We start from the raw sequence: 19,184 nt of genomic DNA, 5'->3' as shown, positions 1-19,184 counted from the left end.
ATAGCTCTGAAGGGCTCAGAGGCGAACAAGAAAGCAACAAGAGCTACAATAATGTAAGGTGGGTAATCTACGCCAAACACACAGAAGTCCCCTGCCTTGAGACAGCTTACAGTTTAAAAACACAACCACCAGACAGAGCTCTGAGCTGGACCAAGCTACAGAACCGGTGCTCACTCAGAAGAGTTTCTGGAAGGGTGTCTGTCAGACCAGTCATAGGCTGTTTCAACAAGGCACAAAAATATGGACCAGGCAAGTAAGAAAGCAGCAAATCAGTGGCAAGAAACCTAGGAAACAGGAGGTGGGAATGGAAAGACTCGGGCAGACGTGGGGTTGTGCAACAACTAGCTACAGAAATTGGGTAAGAGACCTCTAAATACAGTAAACCAGGGGTCAGCGATCCATGGCACAGGTGCCAAGAGCGGCATGTGAGCTGATACTCAGCATGCAAGGCAGGAGCTCAGCCCCATCCCTCCTCCCCCAGGCAGTTGGAATCTTGCTCAAAGCCTGTGGATTAACAAAAGGCCAGCTAACACTACCAGCCAACACCCAGATGGTAAAACTCTGCATCTTTATTTGTTAATGAAGCTGTTGTACATAGGACTATTAGTGACTTTAAAGAGTATCACCAGCACTTGGACCACACACAGAGGTCAAAAGGTCAGATTTCGGCACTCTGACTCAAAGACGCTGAGCCCTGTAGAAGACAAGGAAAGAGCAAGCCAAGCACTGGAAACTGAAATTAGACAAATTCAGATTAGAAATAAGATGTGCATTTTTAATAGTGAAGATATTAGCCATGATACGAGGATTGTAGTGGAAGCTCCATCAATGGAGATAGACTCAAAATAGGATGTCTTCCTAAAAAAAGACGCTCTAGTACAAGCACAACTATTGGATTTGAAGCAGGAATTAAAGAAACCCTATGGGTTGTGTAATACAAGAGGCCAGACTAGACAATTACAATGGTCCCTTCAAGTCTATGAAAAGCTTTGAAGGACTTGGATCATCATGCACACATCAGCATAAGCCATTGGAGGGGCCTGAGAAAGGGAAGACAGGAAAGAGGAGGCAGGAGATGTTTTTTTTATTGATTGGGAGGGGAAGAGCCAGAACAGGAGGGAGTCATGATGGCAATCACATGAGGTTGAGATGAGTGAGGACATGGGCATGACCAAGTGATTCAGAACGCTTTTATTCTTACTTCTGTTTATATATAATTGCATAAATCCAGGGAAGCATATTTAGCAGAGCCCAGCTATATTGGAAAAACAAGGAGCCAATGAAAGAAACATTCAACTGTATAAGCCATAAGAGATCCATTTCCAACCCTAACCAGTTCGTACAAAATTTCACCCACCAGTACTCTGTAGTAGGGCAGGAAAATATTATCTTCTCCAGATAAACTCATTAGTGTCCTGCCCTCCCAGTAGGATCTGCTAATCTAGTAATTTAACCCTTTCATGAGTGCTACATACGCTATGGTGGAAATTTTGATACGCAACACCTTCCATATGGAGTAAGCCAACAAATCCCAACCAGTGAAAGCAGGAGGAAGGAAGAGTTGAGCTTTGACAAAATTTAATAAAGTTCAGCCATTGCTAATTCATCCAGAGGAAAACCTTTAAGGTGGCATAGCTTGGGGGGTTAAAAAAAAGCACTGTATCACATGGGAACGTAGGCTTGATAACCCAAGAGCAGCCAAATGCTCTACAGGAGCTTTTCAAAGCAAAAGGAGGGCAGCTAGGGGTCTAATTGCTCTTGAATATCTGTGGGAGTTGGGTGTTCCCTGTAAGCTAAGCGCTTAGGTAGTTGCCCAGGAGAGATTCGGGTGCCCCCAGTTGATCAGCAGAATGCCCACAGCCATCCACAGTGGGCAGCATGAGATTCTACTGGTGCTGCACATGCCTTGGTGCACATAAAACTTATTGTGCCCGTTGATTGGAAAAATAGAGGGAACACTGGTTGAGGGTGTTGGAAAATTGCCTCATTTATGTATGCTGTTATTTAAAGGCATCAAAGTACATGTCACAACCCAATCCTGCCAGCTCTCCAGATGGCACCAGGCTGTTGTGATTGGCTTCAACTCCTGAATCTCAGGTTTTTACCCCCTGGGACTGAGCAGTGACCAAGTCACTATTCCTCATTATGGGTTTCCCCGAGCACACTTCCAGGTGCAGACCCCAAATCCAATCAATGCCTTTCTTGGGCACTGGAGTTTGCAGTGCAGCTGCCTGGTCCCTAGAACAAGTGCCACAAATTGCTTGTCCATGTTCCCCAGTGTACACCTGGCTAGGAGCATACTGGTTTTCTACTTTCACCTCTCAGGGACCATGTGGCTGTAAAACAAGCATACATGGGCTTAGCAATACAATTTCCTGTCTCCTCTCCTCCTAAACCGCACGGAGAAAAACAACAAACTCCTGATTGCCTCCCTTTGGTGCGACCTTACCACTGACTTCTTATTGCATGTAACTTTCTGGGCTCAGCAGTGTGGAAAACACATCCTCCCCTACCCCGACCCAAGCAACTTACAGCATGGTAAGGCACCAACGCTCTTGATGGGGCCACACTTCAAGTTAAGTTACTGCCTTACGATACCAGCCTCCTTTCAAAACAGTTTGTCACCTTTCTTGCCCAAGCCCCAGCTCCAGCCCATCCCCAATGTTCTAGTTGGCTTCTGGATATGCACAGTCGTGGTTTAAATTAAATAACTCCTTTCAGCCACAAACCCATTATTCCACTAGGACAGCCTCCACCTTTGTCTTCCATCTTCTGAAGAAGTCTTCAGTCATCTGAAGAAGTGGATCTTAGCCATGAAAGCACATGACCCAATTATCTTTAAGGTGCTACAGGACTGCTTGTCATTTGATTGCTTCGTCATAGCTTCCTAAACATAGCCTCTCCAGCCAGCGCCCTGCCACCAGATAGCTGGTTTAAGTAAACAAGAACGGTAACACCCAAAGTGACATTCAAAAGACAACATGGAATGCACAGCTTGATAGACCTATTCCCAAACCATCTGGAAAAACTGGGTTACGTCCATAGAAATCACACACTCTAAAGCTGGCAGCTCTAGTTACTGCATTACAAAGAGTCTGTATATGTGCATATTGCTAGGGCTACAAAACACCACAAACCTGTGTCATTGAATACCTGGCACTATTGTGGCCTGGCCTGTGACCAGGGCTCCTACAATACAGGATCGTGTTGCTCATCCACCCGTCAGCACACACGGCATCAGGAGTTTCCAGAGGTCTATTTACCTCACGGAATTTCTTTCACACAGCCAACTTTCATTACACAATTACCAGGTTTACGCAAGCAAAACTTAGCCGGAATTAGGAACAGTTGGGCAGGAGTAACGTGCTCGTTTGAAGGGCTATCCACAGCACCACTCTTAGTGCTGCTGGGCAAATACCTGTGAATTGATACAAAAACATTTAGAGTCCAAAGTCTATGAAGGAACTAAGCTGTGTTAGACTGCCCAAAAAGAAACGAATTGCAGGGTGGCATGTTGTGTGTGTTGCACTTTGTCATGCTTTAAATCTGACTTTAAGACTGCATAAATACATTGATGCAAGGCAGCGTATGGAACTATGGAAGTGTCTACACTTAATTTTGCGCCTACTGATGTGGCTGCTCCTCTACACTGACCATATTCCACCAGTGGAATAGAGTGCAGGTCAGTGTAGTTAAATCAATGCATTGTTAGTGGAGATACGGCATTGCTTATGTCAACAATTACTAGCTTTCAGGAGCCATCCCACAATGCCCCACACAGAGTACAACCAATACAAGTGTTTGTGGTGAAGAGTGACACTCCCAACACAAGGAGCAAAGTGTACGCACACGATGTAATCAGGGTGGCAGGTGTATGCCGACTTAAGTTTAGTCAGTCTAATTTTGCAGTGTAGATACGGTCTTTGTCTAGTCCGCCCTATGACTCTCAGCAGACATGTGGGTAGCCATATTGTTTTAGACCCAGTGCACTAAGGAAACAGTTACAAAGAGGGGATGAGATGAACTTGCACAAAATACAGCAGAGATCAGTTCTGTTTTCTTTTGGTGCCAACTTCTTTAAAATCGGGTACATGTTGCGTGATGTTTTGTCCCTTCACATCCAAAGGTAAGCAGCAATAACTGGACAGACGAACAAAAAGCATCTCAACACACAGGTGCAACACATTTGCAGGATGTAATTACAGGCATACCTCTAAAGATCGTAATGACCAACGCTGGAAATAAGTTAGCATCACTGTCCCATTGTGGTGTTTGCTATGAATTTGCAGGAAAAAAATCTGGAGGAAAGCCAGGAAGGATTTCTAACAAAACTCCCTGCTCAGGTTATTCCTTAAGTGTGGCTTTGCTGGTGGTATGGCTGTCTCTCTTCATTCTCGACAGGAGTCCTTACCAGTGCATGAGGAACATAGTCCAAACCCAGAGCAGTTAGGAGGAGGAATAGCCAGACTGGACCAGACCCTTGGTGCACCTAGTCTAATAGCCTGTGTCTAGGAATAGCCAGCACCAGAGGCATTTGCAGACCCCTCCATAGCCACAGATACCTGATTCCCATCCATGAATATCCGAGGATACCGCTGCAGGTCTCTCCACTTCGCCTCCTCCCTCACCCCTGCCAGGCAGAAGAGGGACAGCAGGGCAGGCTCCTGCATGGCCACCAGGGAAAAAGATACAAGAAGCTGCATCCTAAATCTCCCTGCAGAAGGGGCCACGTACCAGCCCCCTGCCCCCCACCCGGCCTTCTCCTGCTTGGCAAGTGCTGAGCTGCAGAGCCCTGGATCTCTGCTGCCCTTTACACAGAAGTCCCTGCTTTTGTACTACCTCTTCCTTGCACGACACTGTCTCCTTCTTGCTGGTTTGTGCTTTCTACTCCCTCCTTCCCTTCTCCAGATCTGTTGTGCAGAAGGAAGTAAAATCTGGATGGCAGATTGGGGGAGTCGTCGAGCCCAGTTGACATGGATCCACATTTTTGTATCAGCACAGGGCTAAGCATTTGTGCCTGAAGAGGGATCTGAAGTCATGACCCTCTGACTATGGGTGAAGCTATGCTGCAGCTGGGAGGTGCAATTGCTAGCTCTACTTGAGCCAGCATGTGAAAAACAGCAGAGTTGGGGTGGCATGGGTGGGCGGTTCAGGCTAGCCCTTGACTACAACCCCAGAGATCCTAGGTAGGTACTTCAGCCGCTGACTCAAGCAGCCACCCATTCCACTTAGGCCATGCTGCTATTTTTAGTGCATTAGCTCAAGGGGAGCTAGCACAGGTACAGCTAACTGAGCTGGAATTCACACCACCCAGCTGTAGCATACATGTAGCTTGAGTCTGATCCACTGGTGACCAAGCTGTCTGACACATTCTGCTTTCACTCCTCTTGTATTATGTGCAGAATGGAAGGTCCTCACAGGTGGAATGTGCCTTTTTTCACTTGAAAGCTGGTTTTCCTCTGAAGCAAAGAGCTTCCTTGTTTGCCTTCCTCCCGCGGCTGGTGTTCACACCGTGTTATACACCAGCCTCTTCACAAAATTACAGGTTTGGAGAAGTAAGGCCCTTCCACTAAGGAATGCTTCCATGTTGTTTGGGCAGGTGTAACTGATACTGCAATTGCGCTCACTGTTCAGCTGAGATACAGCTTCACATTATTTATTCCAGTCTGCAGAATGTACGTGGGCAGAAATTTCTCATTTCCTAGACAAGTAGGTGTGCGATTTCTAGAGCAGACACCTACTGATCAACACACACTTTTCAGGAATTGCTTGTCACTACACAAAACAAAAAGGGGGCAGAAACAAGTACTGGGTTATTTCCAGCAAGTGACAGGCAGAGCAGAGAAAGGCTATCAAATACAAGGATCACCAATACAGAGCAATCACTAGCTCATGAAGCTTTTGGAAGGAGAACAAACCCCAGCTGTCCCAGTTGTTGGTATCTAATAAGGGGGAACTGGACATCTCTTTGAAGTGATCCTTGCAGTGCCCTCAAAGAGATGCTAAGAATGTACATGAATAAATCATTCTCCTCCTTCACTAACCCGCCACCCCCCAGAGCAATCTCCATTTGAAAGGAGGGCTAGTCTTGTGCCTAGACTTCAAAAATCTGGGTTCGGTTCCTGACTCCCCTACAGTTCCCCTGTGTGATCCTAGGCAAACCACTTACGCTTTCCCTTGCCTCAGTTTCCCCACCCATAACATGGGAAGTATAACTTTCCATCCCATCTGCTTTACAAGGAGTATATGTGCAGTGCCTGGCAGCATTCCCTCTATTTTTCCATCCATGGGCGGAATAAGTTTTGTTATGTGCACCCAGGCACCTGTGGATGTGCACCGCTGCTCATTGTGGTAGCTGCGCAGCACCTGAATCTGTCCTGGGCCACTGCCCAAGCACTCAGCTTACCAGGAAGGCTGGTGCCTAGCTCAGTGGAGTCCTGTCCTCTGTTGAAGGCTATACATGCCACCGTAATTCTAATAGTAACAACAATGACCCAAATTGCTCTCCCCCGAGGGAAGAACTAGGATGAGTGTAACTATGGAGAAAGACTTCATAAAAATGGAGAGAACTCTGCTCTTGAAGGGGTTTTTGTGGTCATTTATACACCTTTTCCAGGATGTGATAAACCCTCATTTCGCAAAAAAAGGTCACAGGACCCTCTGACCTCCATGGCATCTGGTAACGCCCATATGGACTTCTCTCAGGCCAAAGCGCGCAGCAGACCGCTCTGTAGGGTCCAATGCATGCATTTGGGAGTGGCACCCATGATGTCCACAGAATCCAACACAAGGGGGCAAACGTTACGCTTCTCACAGCTACATTTGATTTTTGCAATACTCCTTTATTTTGTATCTAATCTATTTTAAAACTACGTTAGTATAAAACTATGCCTTGCTTATGCTCTCCTCAGCCTAAGGCCCTCTCAACACCATGAATCTTGTGGTCGTGCAACCATCATATGGCAAGGAAAGGTACTTATGTCCACAGCATTAGTTTGCAGACCAGCTATAAATATAAAAGCTTTGCCTTGCATCCGATGCATCAGCTGTTGGTTGACACCATGTGCTCTGCAGGGGCAAAAATTCACACTCTTCTGAGCAGAAACCAAAGAGACAAATCATTTACTCATGACGTCAACTTTACTTACTGTCTCAAGTAATTAGATTTCCCAGTTGTCATCATTAATACAGCATTTGCCACATCTTTTAATTACTGTTACTTCTGACGCTCCTGAGTTCTAAGCAGCATTTTGAATGCTTAGTGAAGCTAATCGATTGCTAACACAGCTTTCAAAAATGCTATTAATTTACAAGCATTAGCATGGCCACCACTGTGCACAAATTCATAAGCATTAAAAGATAAAAAATGCCAAACAACTAAGCGCTGAAGGGGCTAGTGGGTAGAACAGAGGGCGGCCTTCCGAATCCCCAGAGAAAAAGTAATGAATTAATTGATCGGCTAAAGTTGTACATAAGCGGTAATGTTGCAACTTGTGCACTACTTCAAAAAGCGAAGCTTCAACAGTGTTTCCATGATTAGTTAGTTTCTTTAAACGCGGGTCCCAAGACAGCTATGAACAAGTAAAGGATTAGACCTTTGGATTCAAACATTCCATTCTATTCTTCACGGTTTCTTAGACGATGTTCATCATGATCACCTCCATCTTCCTTCCAGTCCATCATTTTAAGTGATGTAACTAATATCTATCCCATGAGGTCTGACCTTTTGCTCATCCTTGCCAGGAAATTGTCTGTACAGTCAGGGTGTGAAGGCCCAGCAGACAAACATCCTTCAAAAGTATTCAAAGTCACTGATACAAACAAAACCACATAAATCAAAATGGGATTGTTGAAGAGGAGTCATCTGAGAGAGGACATAACAGCTTTCAAGTACCTAACAATTATGCTCTTCAACCTCTGATGACAGGATAAGCAGCAATAGGCTTCAATTGTAGCAAGGGATGCACATTAGGTTGGACATTAAGAAAACCTCTGTCAGGATGGTTAATACACTGAGGAGGTTGTGGACTTTCCATTACTGGAGATTTAAGAGCAGGTAAAATAAACCTCTATCACAGATGATCTAGATGGTCCTTGGTTCTGCTGAGAGTGTAGGGGACCTGTACTCAATGACCTCTCAAAGTCTCTTCCAGTTCTTGCATGTGATCAAAGAGCTTTTTATTGCAGAATGTTTTTCAAGAGATGGACAAGGCGGCAGTGGAATATTCAAATCTGGCAAAGGAAGTTGAGTTTGTTTTGTGTTTGCCAGGCACCGCAGACCGTGGTGAACGTGTCTTCTCAGTAATGAATGCAGTTTGGTCACCTGAAAAAAATCAGGTCTCACAAGTTTGTATCATGGCAGTGGGGCAGAGTGGCCACCCACTGACAGAGGGGGAGGAACCCCCCCTGGAAAGACCATTTGGCTACAGTGACCTATTGTTAGTTGGAAAATATAGTATGTTTACTGACCATCCATTAAAAAGAGTGTTGTTTTTAATGTTTGTACAGTATCTGATTTCCATTGAACTCACTGGAGTCCGAGTCTGCCGTTCGATGCCACTTCGTATGTGGCCTTGGGAGATATGGTCTAGCCATGCACAGCCATCCCCCCAGCTGCGGGAAAGGGAATAGCAGTGGGGATGATTCTTCCCCACACCAGACAAAACCTGTGGGTTGGATCCAGCTGCAGCTTGCCTGACTCCAGCTGTGAAGCTTCAGGCTCCACACACACCGCCCCCCCACAGCAGGCCAGCTGCTGGGGAGGCAAGCACTGAGCCTTGGGAGCCAGAGCCAGAAAAAGCTGTGGGCTGAATCTGGCCAACGGGCTCCCAGCCCTGATTTAGATTGTAAGTTCTTTGGGGCAGGAGCCAACTCTTACTCTGCCTTTGCACAGAAATAGCTCACTGGCGCTTTGATCTTGAAAGGGCCCTCTAGGTGCTGCTCTCACCCACAACAAGATGGGGCAAGTCAAAAAGGGGGCTGAGCACAGGCGCATGTTTTCAGGTGGCTATCCAACAGAGGAAGCTCTTCAGACCAACAGCTAAAACTTTCGCAATGCACATTCAACTTCAGCCTCTCCCGTTGTTTGCTGAATTGTACACAGACGGTATTTTGCATGCTGCTTAGCTCCACAGGGCCCTGATCCCAGCCACAGGCACTCGGGGCCACTGTAAACCAAATCGTATCACCTCAGTTACGCATTGTGCACAAATCCATAAACAAGCACAATATAAAAATAAACTTCTAGGCCTGTCCTAACACCAAATCTCGATGTGTGAAGCCTTGAGATTCCTTCCACCTATTCCAAGCCACCTCAGTCTCTGTCTGCCAAGGTAATGAAGTGGATACAAAATGTCTTATATAAAAGGGAGGAAGAAGCTCATGGAGCAGCTCCAAGTTGTGGACTGCTAACTGTGCGGCACCCTCAGGGCTGCCAGGGTTTTAAAGAGACACCTTCCGCCCCCTCTATCAGGCTTCAGCAAGCATAAAATCAGCCCTACATCCCTCGCTGTTTTTCCTGTCGCTGTTCCAAATCTTACACAGTGGGCTTATACAAAAACACTGGGACACTTTCCAAATCGTTTAACTCACGCTGAAATCTAATATGCCGCACAGACAGGTTACGGTGAGCAGGAAGAAGGGCGAGGTGTAGCCAGACTAGCTGGTCAAAAGGATTTGCAGCAATTTTTTTTTCCCCCTTCTAAAAAGCTCTCCTGGGTGAAAATTTGCCTATTTCTATATTTGCAAAAATGTTTAGAGAAATCAGAGCAATCTTGCCAAGGCTAGGGAAATCCCCAAGAGAGTTTCTCACGGATATTTCTAACGGGTTAAAGGGGAAAGCAAAATATGGGCATTTAGTGGCACGCCTCCTCATTGATTCTTTGAATGTGAGAAAGAGCTGTGTGTTGCGATTGATCATGCAATTATGGGTTCCCTCTGACTGGATTAGTTTGCCCTCATGCAATCCAGGGGCTTGCAGTGGGCCACAGCTGACAGATGAAGCAGCTGAATTTTGGACTCATTCTCTGAGCCAATTAAGGAAATTAATTTAAACCTTCACAGCAGGGAGTGGCTGCTCCTTAGCAGTGTGTGGGCAGAAGCAGAAGAGTCACTTTTACCCACGCCACCCAATCATGAGGCCAGTCCAGAGGAAGGCAATTGCCTCTCTAAAAAAAATCAGGTATGGCAGGAGTGGTCCTTGCACCAAGCAGGCACCAGAAGAGGTAGCAGGACACAGTCCTTTCCTGCAAAAGGAAACCACCATATACTTCAGGGTAGTGGGAAGGAGAGTTCTCTGAGCCTCTTGACGAGAGAGGGATTCTGTACAAACCCCAGACGCAACATTCTATGGCTTCTGTTAAGCCTCCACACCTTGAATCTCCAGGGAGGCTCCCCCATTGCTAGATAGATCTGGATCCTGGCCCTGCAGAGGCTGTGGCGCAGCACACTCTTGCATTCACAGGTTGGCTGTGCTAACCAGAGCTGGTCGGGAATTTTCCACTGAAAGACTTCCCAGTGGGGGTGGGGGAGAAACTCATTGTCCACAAAAATCAAAGTGCTCCATGGGAAAATTTTGATTTGGCTGAAGTTTTTCAGTTTTCAAATAAAAATAATATGTTCCACAGCACGTAGAACTGACCCAAGATCTTTTGTTCTGTTGAACCAACCTAAAATATTTCCAACTGGTTCAACAAAATAATAAATTGTATTTCCTTACTGGAGTTGTGCTTCAGGCCCCAATTATCCCTGATTGGCCGGATTCCCTGGAAGAGTACATCTTCCATAGTGCGATGTGGATTTCCCATCAGCAAGCTGCATAGCAGGAGACACATTCTAGCCAGACAACCTGGCCCATATGGGAGAACAGGGGCATCAGGCGCCCAAAATACAAACACACCCATGAGGCAACAAACCACCGTGGGAAAATCCACTGTTGCTCAACTGACCCATAATGCTTAGTTTGTTGCACTTACTCAGAACTAAAGCCCACTACATTTTGCTTTCAGTAGTATCAAAATCTGGGCAAAATTCTCTTCCATGGAAAACAGCAGCATTTCAATTTTTCATCCTGATTTGGGACAAAACTAGTGTTGAGAGATCAGCATTTCCTGAGGGGGACAAATTCCAGATTTGGCTGAACGGTGGCACTTGGGTTTGCACCCACCTTATTTCCTTCCAGTTCCAGTCCAAGTGCATCACTGATGCTTTGGGTGTATTTCAACAGGCAGCCTCACATAACCACCAGAACAAACCTCACAATGCCACCACTCTGCCCTCACAGGCTGACGCTTGCTCTCCTGGCCTCTGCTGCTCAAAATTGTAGCGTAAGAAGCCTCATGCCACCTGGGAGACTACCACACCTCTTGGGCTGCAGAGGAGAAGGAAGACTGCAGCAGTTAGACCAACAGGAACACACTGCTAGTGACAGAGTAGAGGACATGGCAATATTTACTGGCACCTACATAGGCAACACTGGGAGGGATCCATCTGTCCTTCTAATCAGCCAGTGCTTTCAGTCATTCCTGGGCCAGTCATGCCATGGAACAGCAGCCATAGAGCAATGGAAGACCACTCAGTTGGGCCAGCTACCCACATTTCTGCTTCCAGAGCAGTACCTCTCCATCATGCACAGGTCCCACCTACCTAACAGCTGCTCACCCAACCATTCCAGTCCCTCTGCAGCTTATCACTGGTTTTGCACCCCAGCCTACTTTTCCACCCTGGGAATCACAGCTGACAAAGAGATGGTTTAAAACACAGGTAGGGAGGAGACCAATCAAACAAAATCCAGCTCACTTGGCAGCCTGCCCTTGGGAGAGGTCCAAGGCTTGGGCGTGGGGTGAGGACTCACTCGGTTGCACTGGTAGCGCTGTGGGAGAGAGTTCCTTGACATGCCAGCCTACCCTACATGCTTATAGCCACCTGGCTCACGCACTGTTAAGGCTTTCACAAGCACTAAATTTGCACATAGTATCACCTGAGCCTGAAATTGAACACAGACTCTACAGGAGTCATGTCACCTTCCTGAGCCAGGCGTGCGGTCAAATCTAAACAAACCAATGCACTGTAATGGAAATAACCATGAATAGAAGGGGGTCTGGGTAAAAGACTGACACTAGCATTGGTTAGTTCCAGGAGGAACACAGATAGCCCAAGAGCCTTCTATACATGTTCTGTGGGAAGAGTCAGCTCTTTTTACAGGAGCTCTGTAAGGGAATTTTCCGTGCATGGCTGGAAGTCACCCATGTGTCCAGAAGGAATAACACATTCAGGACCTCTACAATCAAAGACAGCAGCAAACCCCTGAAGTTCTTTGTAGCTAAAAGCTCATTTAAGAACTCTTGGCCTGACCAATTAAACTCAGTGGAAGACTTGCCACGGACATCAGTAGAGCAGGACAGGGCCCAAAAATTCCTGTGGTGACCTTCTAAAAAAATATTTACCCACTCCCACAAAAAACATGCAACACTCACCACAAGCTCACTGAACATGACATCCAGCTCTTCCACAGGGGGCATGGGCAAGGCCGGCTCCATGGTCTGTAGGGCAAAGTTGCTGTCATTGCGAAGTCGGTAGGTGATCTCTGGATGGTCGTTGCTTCGGAAGCAGCAGAAGATGAATGAAATCCCCCGCCCACTTCTTTTTCTTGGGGCCATGATCAAAATCCTCAGTGTCCCTTCTCTCTAGCTACTAAATCCTGCAGAAAGAGAGGACAGCAAAGGTTGGAATATTCCCTTTGTGCAAGGCTGTTGAGCAATCCTGAAAAAAGTACCAGAATCAAAACTACCCAACATCCATAACTTGCAAAAAAAGTAACAGTTACATGCTGAAAATGTCCCTATTTGACATATTTAGTTCCAGCAATCGTGACGAATGGGCTAATTAAAAAGATATGTTTGTTCTCTTATGGTCATAATTCTTTTTTCCCCTAGCTGTAGCTAAAGCAAGAAGTTGCCCGTGGGAAACTGCTGTAGATGAATGGAGAGAAGCACCACTGTTCTTGTAGCTCACAGTGCTGCAGCAGAACTGACCCCAGTCCTCCGATTCCTTCTCTGTCCTTTATTGCCTCAATCCAAAGCAAGTCAAAGGCCACTCAATGCCAACTAGCTCCCTTTTACACAGGTTGAACCTCTAGTCCAGCACTCTCACGCACGGGTGCTGCTAACGACTGTCTGGTCTGTACTGTCAGCTGAACAGCTCACAGCACTAGAGGACAACCCTTGTGACTCCAGCAGCAGATCCTCCGAGGATGTGAGCCAGTAACAATCCAGGACATTCAAGAGAACTTGGCCCATTTTACACCAATAGAGAACGTAGCCCTGGGATTTTTATTTTTAATTAAGGGATGGTTGGAAGCAATTTTTAAAAGTAATTCTTCTCTACTCTGTGATGATTAGGACTCAGCTGGAGTACTGTGCCCAGTTCTGGGCAACACATTTCAAGAAAGATGTGGAGAAAATGGAGAAGGTCCAGAGAACAATACAAATGATTAAAGGTCTATGAGGGAAGACTGAAAGAACTGTGTTTGTTTAGCCTGGAAAGGAGGAGACTAAGAGGGATCACAACAACAGCTTTCAAGTACCTAAAAGGCTGTTACAAGGACAAGGGAGATTAATTAATTCTCAATCGCTGAGGGTAGGACAAAAAGCAATGGGCTTAAATTGCAGCAAGGGAGGTTGAGGTTGCACATTAGGAAGAACTTCCTGTTAGTGTGGTTAACCACCAGAACAAATTGCCTAGGGAGGTTGTGGAATCTCCATCAGCAGGGAGTCAAGGGGGGTGGAGTTTAAGAGCAGGTTAGACGAATGCTTATGATGCTTGGTCCTGCCATGACTGCAGGGGACTGGACTCTCAAGGTCCTTTGCAGTTCTAATAGTCTATGAAAATTCAAATTTAAGTACATTTTTTAAAGGGGTTGTAAGTCCCAGGTCCCAGTCTGCCCCACACACCCCCATCCAAGTTTAAAGCTTCCCTTCTCAACAACATGGCCTGACATCTCATTTCACATTATGTGCCCTAGGGATGGTTCATGCAAATATGGCCGTTTGATGAGCTCACTCAGCCATGCAATCTCATTGTGTATTGCAACCTGAAAGAGGTATGAGCTGAATTCACCTACAGAAATGTTTCCCAAACTAATTCGGCCACAGAACACTTCTAGGCTTGGAATATCTCGATGGAACACACATATATGCTGGGAGCGGTGTGGGGAGGGGAGTCCAACTGAAAAATTGCTGCACATAATGCTCACAAGTTTATTTAAAAGAGCAGGGCTTTTTTTCAGATCTCTTATTTTACAAAGACCAAACAAATAAGAGAAAATTATCTGAACAAACAACTAACGTTTTTCTGATAGGAGGACAGTTAGCTACCCTAAAATTAAGGGTAAAAATTAAGTACAAACCCAAAACAAAACTCCAATATAACAGCCGAAAAAAGGATGGTTAGCATCATTCTTTTGTACCAAAACAGAAAGGATGATATTGTTCAAAGGACTGTCCTCCTCTTTAAAGCTTACAAACTTTTTTTTAAATGAAAAACTAAGTATGGGAATATTTTTAAATTTTGTGTTTTCATATATTTTTAATAGAAAATACTGTAAAATAAAAATAAAATCAGTTTTTTTAATGGTGCTTTTTCAGCCTTTGATCATAAATCCGCTTAATATTGGAAATGATGCCAGAGAGTTGGATCCTCATATAACACGCAACATCACGTGATTTCTCTGAACACAACTTGTGCCAAAACAATCCAGCTCCACTGTGCTTCGGCATGAGTCGCATAACAACTATGCCATTATGAATGCATTATAAATATTATTATACCTTCAATCTAAAATACTAATTTACATACCTTAGTATTTTTGACACACAATTTCATATTTAGTATTTTAGAAGAAAAATTATAGCTAGCATCAAAATTTTCCTCACAGACCATCTTTTCACATCACGCAGAACTGTTCCTGTGGAACACAGTTTGGGGAACACTGACCTGAAGTATGCTAGAATCAGCAAGTTTCAACAAAGGCATTCCACACCTGGCAAGACATTTTGCTTCCCCACCACCTACGAGTTTCCTAAAACAAAACATGCCTTCTCAGGCAGGAAGGCAAATTCATAGATTTCTATAATGGCCATTTTCTCTACCCTACAAATGGGAAAAGAGATCACTGGAAAAATGAAGTAATTTGCGTAAAGCCATACGCTCATCCCTTTGTATACGAGCACAATTGGTTCCCAACTTTCTGCTCGCAGGCCGAAACCTGTAAGAGGGACACTAAATTCCTCTTAAATTACATGTAAAAGTCTGATTAGTTCCTCGGGCTCCCAACTTGGGGAAGGAGCGGCAGGAGGTGGTGCTGCTTTTGAAAGGTGAGTGAAGCTTGGGTTGGGGAGGATTAAAAGCTAGGGGTAGCTTGGGGCTGCGAGAGGGAGGGAGGGTTAAAAATCTGGTGGCAGGTTGGGCAGGGGTGGGGGGTCAGGCCGTGGGGCCGGGGGGGGGTCAGGTGTCAGGCCTGTAAGGGGGCCTGGCTGCCGTGGTTTGGTGCCACAGGGGTTACAGATGGGGGGGTTGTCAGGCTGCAGGGACATCTGGCCGTGGGGGGAACAGGCACCCTCGGGGGGGGGGAGGAGGGGCTCGACCTGGGGCCCCACAGGGGTGTCGGGCTGCAGGATCAGGCTGCCGGGGTGGGGGGGGGGGGGGGGGGTCTGGCCAAAGGGCCAGCGGGGCATCAGGTTGCCGCAGTTTGGGGCCGTGGGGCAGTCAGGCTGCAGGGCCAGCACGGGGGCCAGGCTGCAGCAGATTGGGACTGTGGGGCTGGTTGAGGGGGGTAAGGCTCATATGAGCAGGGGGGAAGTTCACTCAGAGTGAACTAAGGTGGATAATTGTGTCCCTCGTTTAAGCAAGTACTTGTAAATGAAGTACTCACTTAAACGAGGGATGAGTGTACAGTGAACCAGTGGCACAGCTAGGAGGAGAAATCTATTCCCTGATGCTCTCCTCTCACGCAAGTCCTGCACCTTCACTACAGGACTTGAGCAATAAGTGACACGTAGGGGGCAGAGGTGAAACGAGGAGTCATGTGCCCTCTAGATGGGTCATGGGCCCCCCTTAACTTTTTAGCTGCTGAAGCTGGGTGCCCTCACACTGCCCGCCCCAGCAGGGCATGGGCTGCCTCTGACTCTCTCTTCCATTTCAGATTTTCACACTGAAAGCAGTCTATATATTGACGCTATCCTTTGGACCTAGAAAGGCAAAAAGGAAAGAATTCAGCAGAACATGCCTGGCGTTCAAAAGATCCTAGCTTACATTAAAAGCCATCAGTAGATTTCAGTCACAATGAAGGAACAAGGACGAGACTAGGTAAAGATATGTTTCTATTTTGGTATATAAAAAGACAGACCGACAACTCAGACAGGGTATTTCTGAGACTGTTCCAGCTCCCTAGCTATAGTGATTCATAATTACCATACACTGCAGTTTTTATATTTATGTATCACTTGCAAGATTGATACAAGCCCAGCAAATTGCAGTTACTAACAAGAAATGCTAAAAACCTTGAAAAGGAGAGATCATCATTAGCTAGCAGACAAACAGCACAAGCCTTCTTAGGAATGCTGCTGAATACTCATTAAGCTGAAGGATAAAAGTCAAAAATATGCTTCCTGATACGTTCTCCAAATAAAGCACTTCAAAACATGCCTATTGCATCTGCAATACTAAGTCTGTGGTGCAAGGTCTTACTCCACTTTAATGTTTACCTAGAATTTGTTAAGACACAGGGAAGGGACAAGGACAGCTTGAAAACACGTCATTCAGTTGACCTTATTGAAAAAGTCCATATTTCCTAATCGTATGCTTTAAACATGTATCAAAACAAAAAGCAGTCAAGTAGCACTTTAAAAGACTAGCAAAATAATTTATTAGGTGAGCTCTCTGTTACTATTTAAACAGGTATGTGAGCAAGATGTTATGGTACAATACTAATTAGGTCCTTAGCATTTCAAGGTCAGACGGCACCATTAAGCCATATAGTCAGATATATCCTGCCCACCACAGACTACAGAAATTCATGCAATTACCCCAAACTGAGGCCCAATAACTGCTTTTTATAGCTAAAAATATATTTTTCAGAAAGCACACAAGCTTAGATTTGAAGACCTCAAGGGAAGTGGTGGATGGATTCTCCCAGCTTTTGTTACACTGAGGGTACATCTATGCTTACCTGGAGATCGACCCGATCAGAGCCAATCTTCTAGGATTTGATTTTGCATTCCTAGTGGGGACACATTAATTCAACTATCGGCGTAGACAGTCGACTCCTGTCCTGCTCATTACTGGGAGGAGTAAGGAAGTCGATAAGAGACCTCTCTCAGAGTGGGCAGCCAAAAGTTGATCCAAGATAAGTTGATTCCAGCTATGCAACTGCTGTAGATGTTTGTACAGCATCTAGCCCAATGGGATCCTGGGCCATGATGAGGGCGCCTATGCTCAACCCAATACAAAAAAAATGCCCACTAGGTCATGTAAGTATTTTAGCATTTCCTGGAGAACATGCAGTCACAAAAGCAAGGGAAAAACCCAGAGAAGCACCAGAATATTAGGCAGCCCTGGAGAAATAAGATGAGAGAGAGTTAGGCCATGATCCAGAAAGAACTGCCACACAGATAATCTCACTGGCTGACTTATGTATAAAGTTATTGGTTATTTGCAAGATCTTAAGGATTTTCTTCAGTCTCAAAGACTTTTCCTTGAGCCCACATGAGGAGGGGAAGCAATAGCAATGCCACTCAGTGCAACAGTGGCTTCTTTTCTGTTACAACAGAGCCTGAAGAATTCTATTGCAAAAGAATCATTTTGTCAGGTGAACACAATACTGGCCTTTGCCAAGACTGTTGACCTATCAGGCAGCAATGACTGACTTGTAATTAAACTTGGTTTTCCACAAGGCACTATAGCATGCAAGAATATTCTGAAGCTATAAGGGTTTTTGGAGGACTGTCTCCCTTCTTTCAGCACTCACGTCTGGTTTTACTCCCTAGGGGGCCTCGATGAGGTTTGAGAAATTGTAATGATAGAATATATAATTACGGAGATGTACTCTGGGCAAATGTTGAAGATAAAGGGAATTTGTTTTCTCTAGGCTTAGATATCTGTTCAAGTAGCCACATGAGGATGAGATATGTAGGGGAAGGAAGAGGAACTATGGGGGATACAGAAATAGTATTTGTTACAGACAAATAAATGAAAGCTCTATCTGAAGTCTTTTGTGCTCACAGCAACCTGCTTCTGCATTAGTCCAAATTTGAAAGGACAGATGCTGTCATGTCATCAAATGTCCAGCCAGTATTGTTCTTCTAGTTTCCTGGTCCCAAATACAATAGAAAAGAGGGCTGCTCATTTTGTTTAAGCATGTAAAAGGAGCAGCTTGTTCTCCATAAATGCAATAACACAGCATACTCTGCCTGAAACTGAAGGGGTTAAATACCTTCTATCCTATTTAGACTCTTCCTCAGCGGGGACAGTTTCATTCAAGCCTAAAATGTTTTGCTATCAAAAGCTGATGTAACCTCCGAACATTTCTCCCAATCACTGAGCCAATGACCTCATCTGCTTATTCTGGTTGGGAGGTATTCTGCCTGCACTAGCAACTTACACGATTGTCATGAGTGCTGCTAACTAGAGCTGGGATCACTAGAAGCATATGGGAGCCAGAAAAGTATTCTGTCTCAAACTCTGCACGAGCCCATCCTCATAAGGTCAGAAACCATTCTAATCTCTATGCAGGCCTCACTGGCCAATGCTGCACATATTCCCGGCTGAAATCTGGTAGTGCTATGGTAATCAGAGATGTTCTCTGAAATTAGGGTGTGGTGAACTACCCAAAAAAGGGAACTCCACTCTCCCCCAAAAACTTTGGTTTCATTTTCCATTAGGGATTTAATGGGGAAATTCTTTGGGAAGGGACCAGTCCTCCTATTAGAGATGTGCTTAATTAGTTAACCAATTAAAAGAGTGAGGGAGGGCAGCACTGGAGCCATGGTGGGTGGGGAACTGCTCCAGCCCCCACTGGTTAACCATAACTAATAAGCCTCATCTGTTTAGGATGAGGCTTATGGGTTAACCAGTCACATGTTAACATCCCTATTTCCCATGTATGCAAAGTACCCAGCACAAGTGTTCCC

The 19,184-nt window shown here is 45.5% G+C and overlaps 1 protein-coding gene across 1 annotated transcript in view; it reads right to left on the bottom strand.

Moving 5' to 3' along the window:
• DAAM1 (dishevelled associated activator of morphogenesis 1) overlaps positions 1–19,184 on the bottom strand; it is a 184,721-nt gene that overhangs the window by 106,568 nt on the left and 58,969 nt on the right. Inside the window, exon 2 of the mRNA XM_074996291.1 lies at positions 12,474–12,697. Coding sequence (XP_074852392.1) covers positions 12,474–12,656 — 183 coding nt within the window. The 5' untranslated portion in view covers positions 12,657–12,697. The remainder of the gene's footprint in view (positions 1–12,473; positions 12,698–19,184) is intronic.

Source organism: Carettochelys insculpta, chromosome 6 (assembly GCF_033958435.1).
Source record: "Carettochelys insculpta isolate YL-2023 chromosome 6, ASM3395843v1, whole genome shotgun sequence".
NCBI lineage: Eukaryota > Metazoa > Chordata > Testudines > Carettochelyidae > Carettochelys > Carettochelys insculpta.
This window is presented reverse-complemented; position numbering and strand designations above follow the sequence as displayed.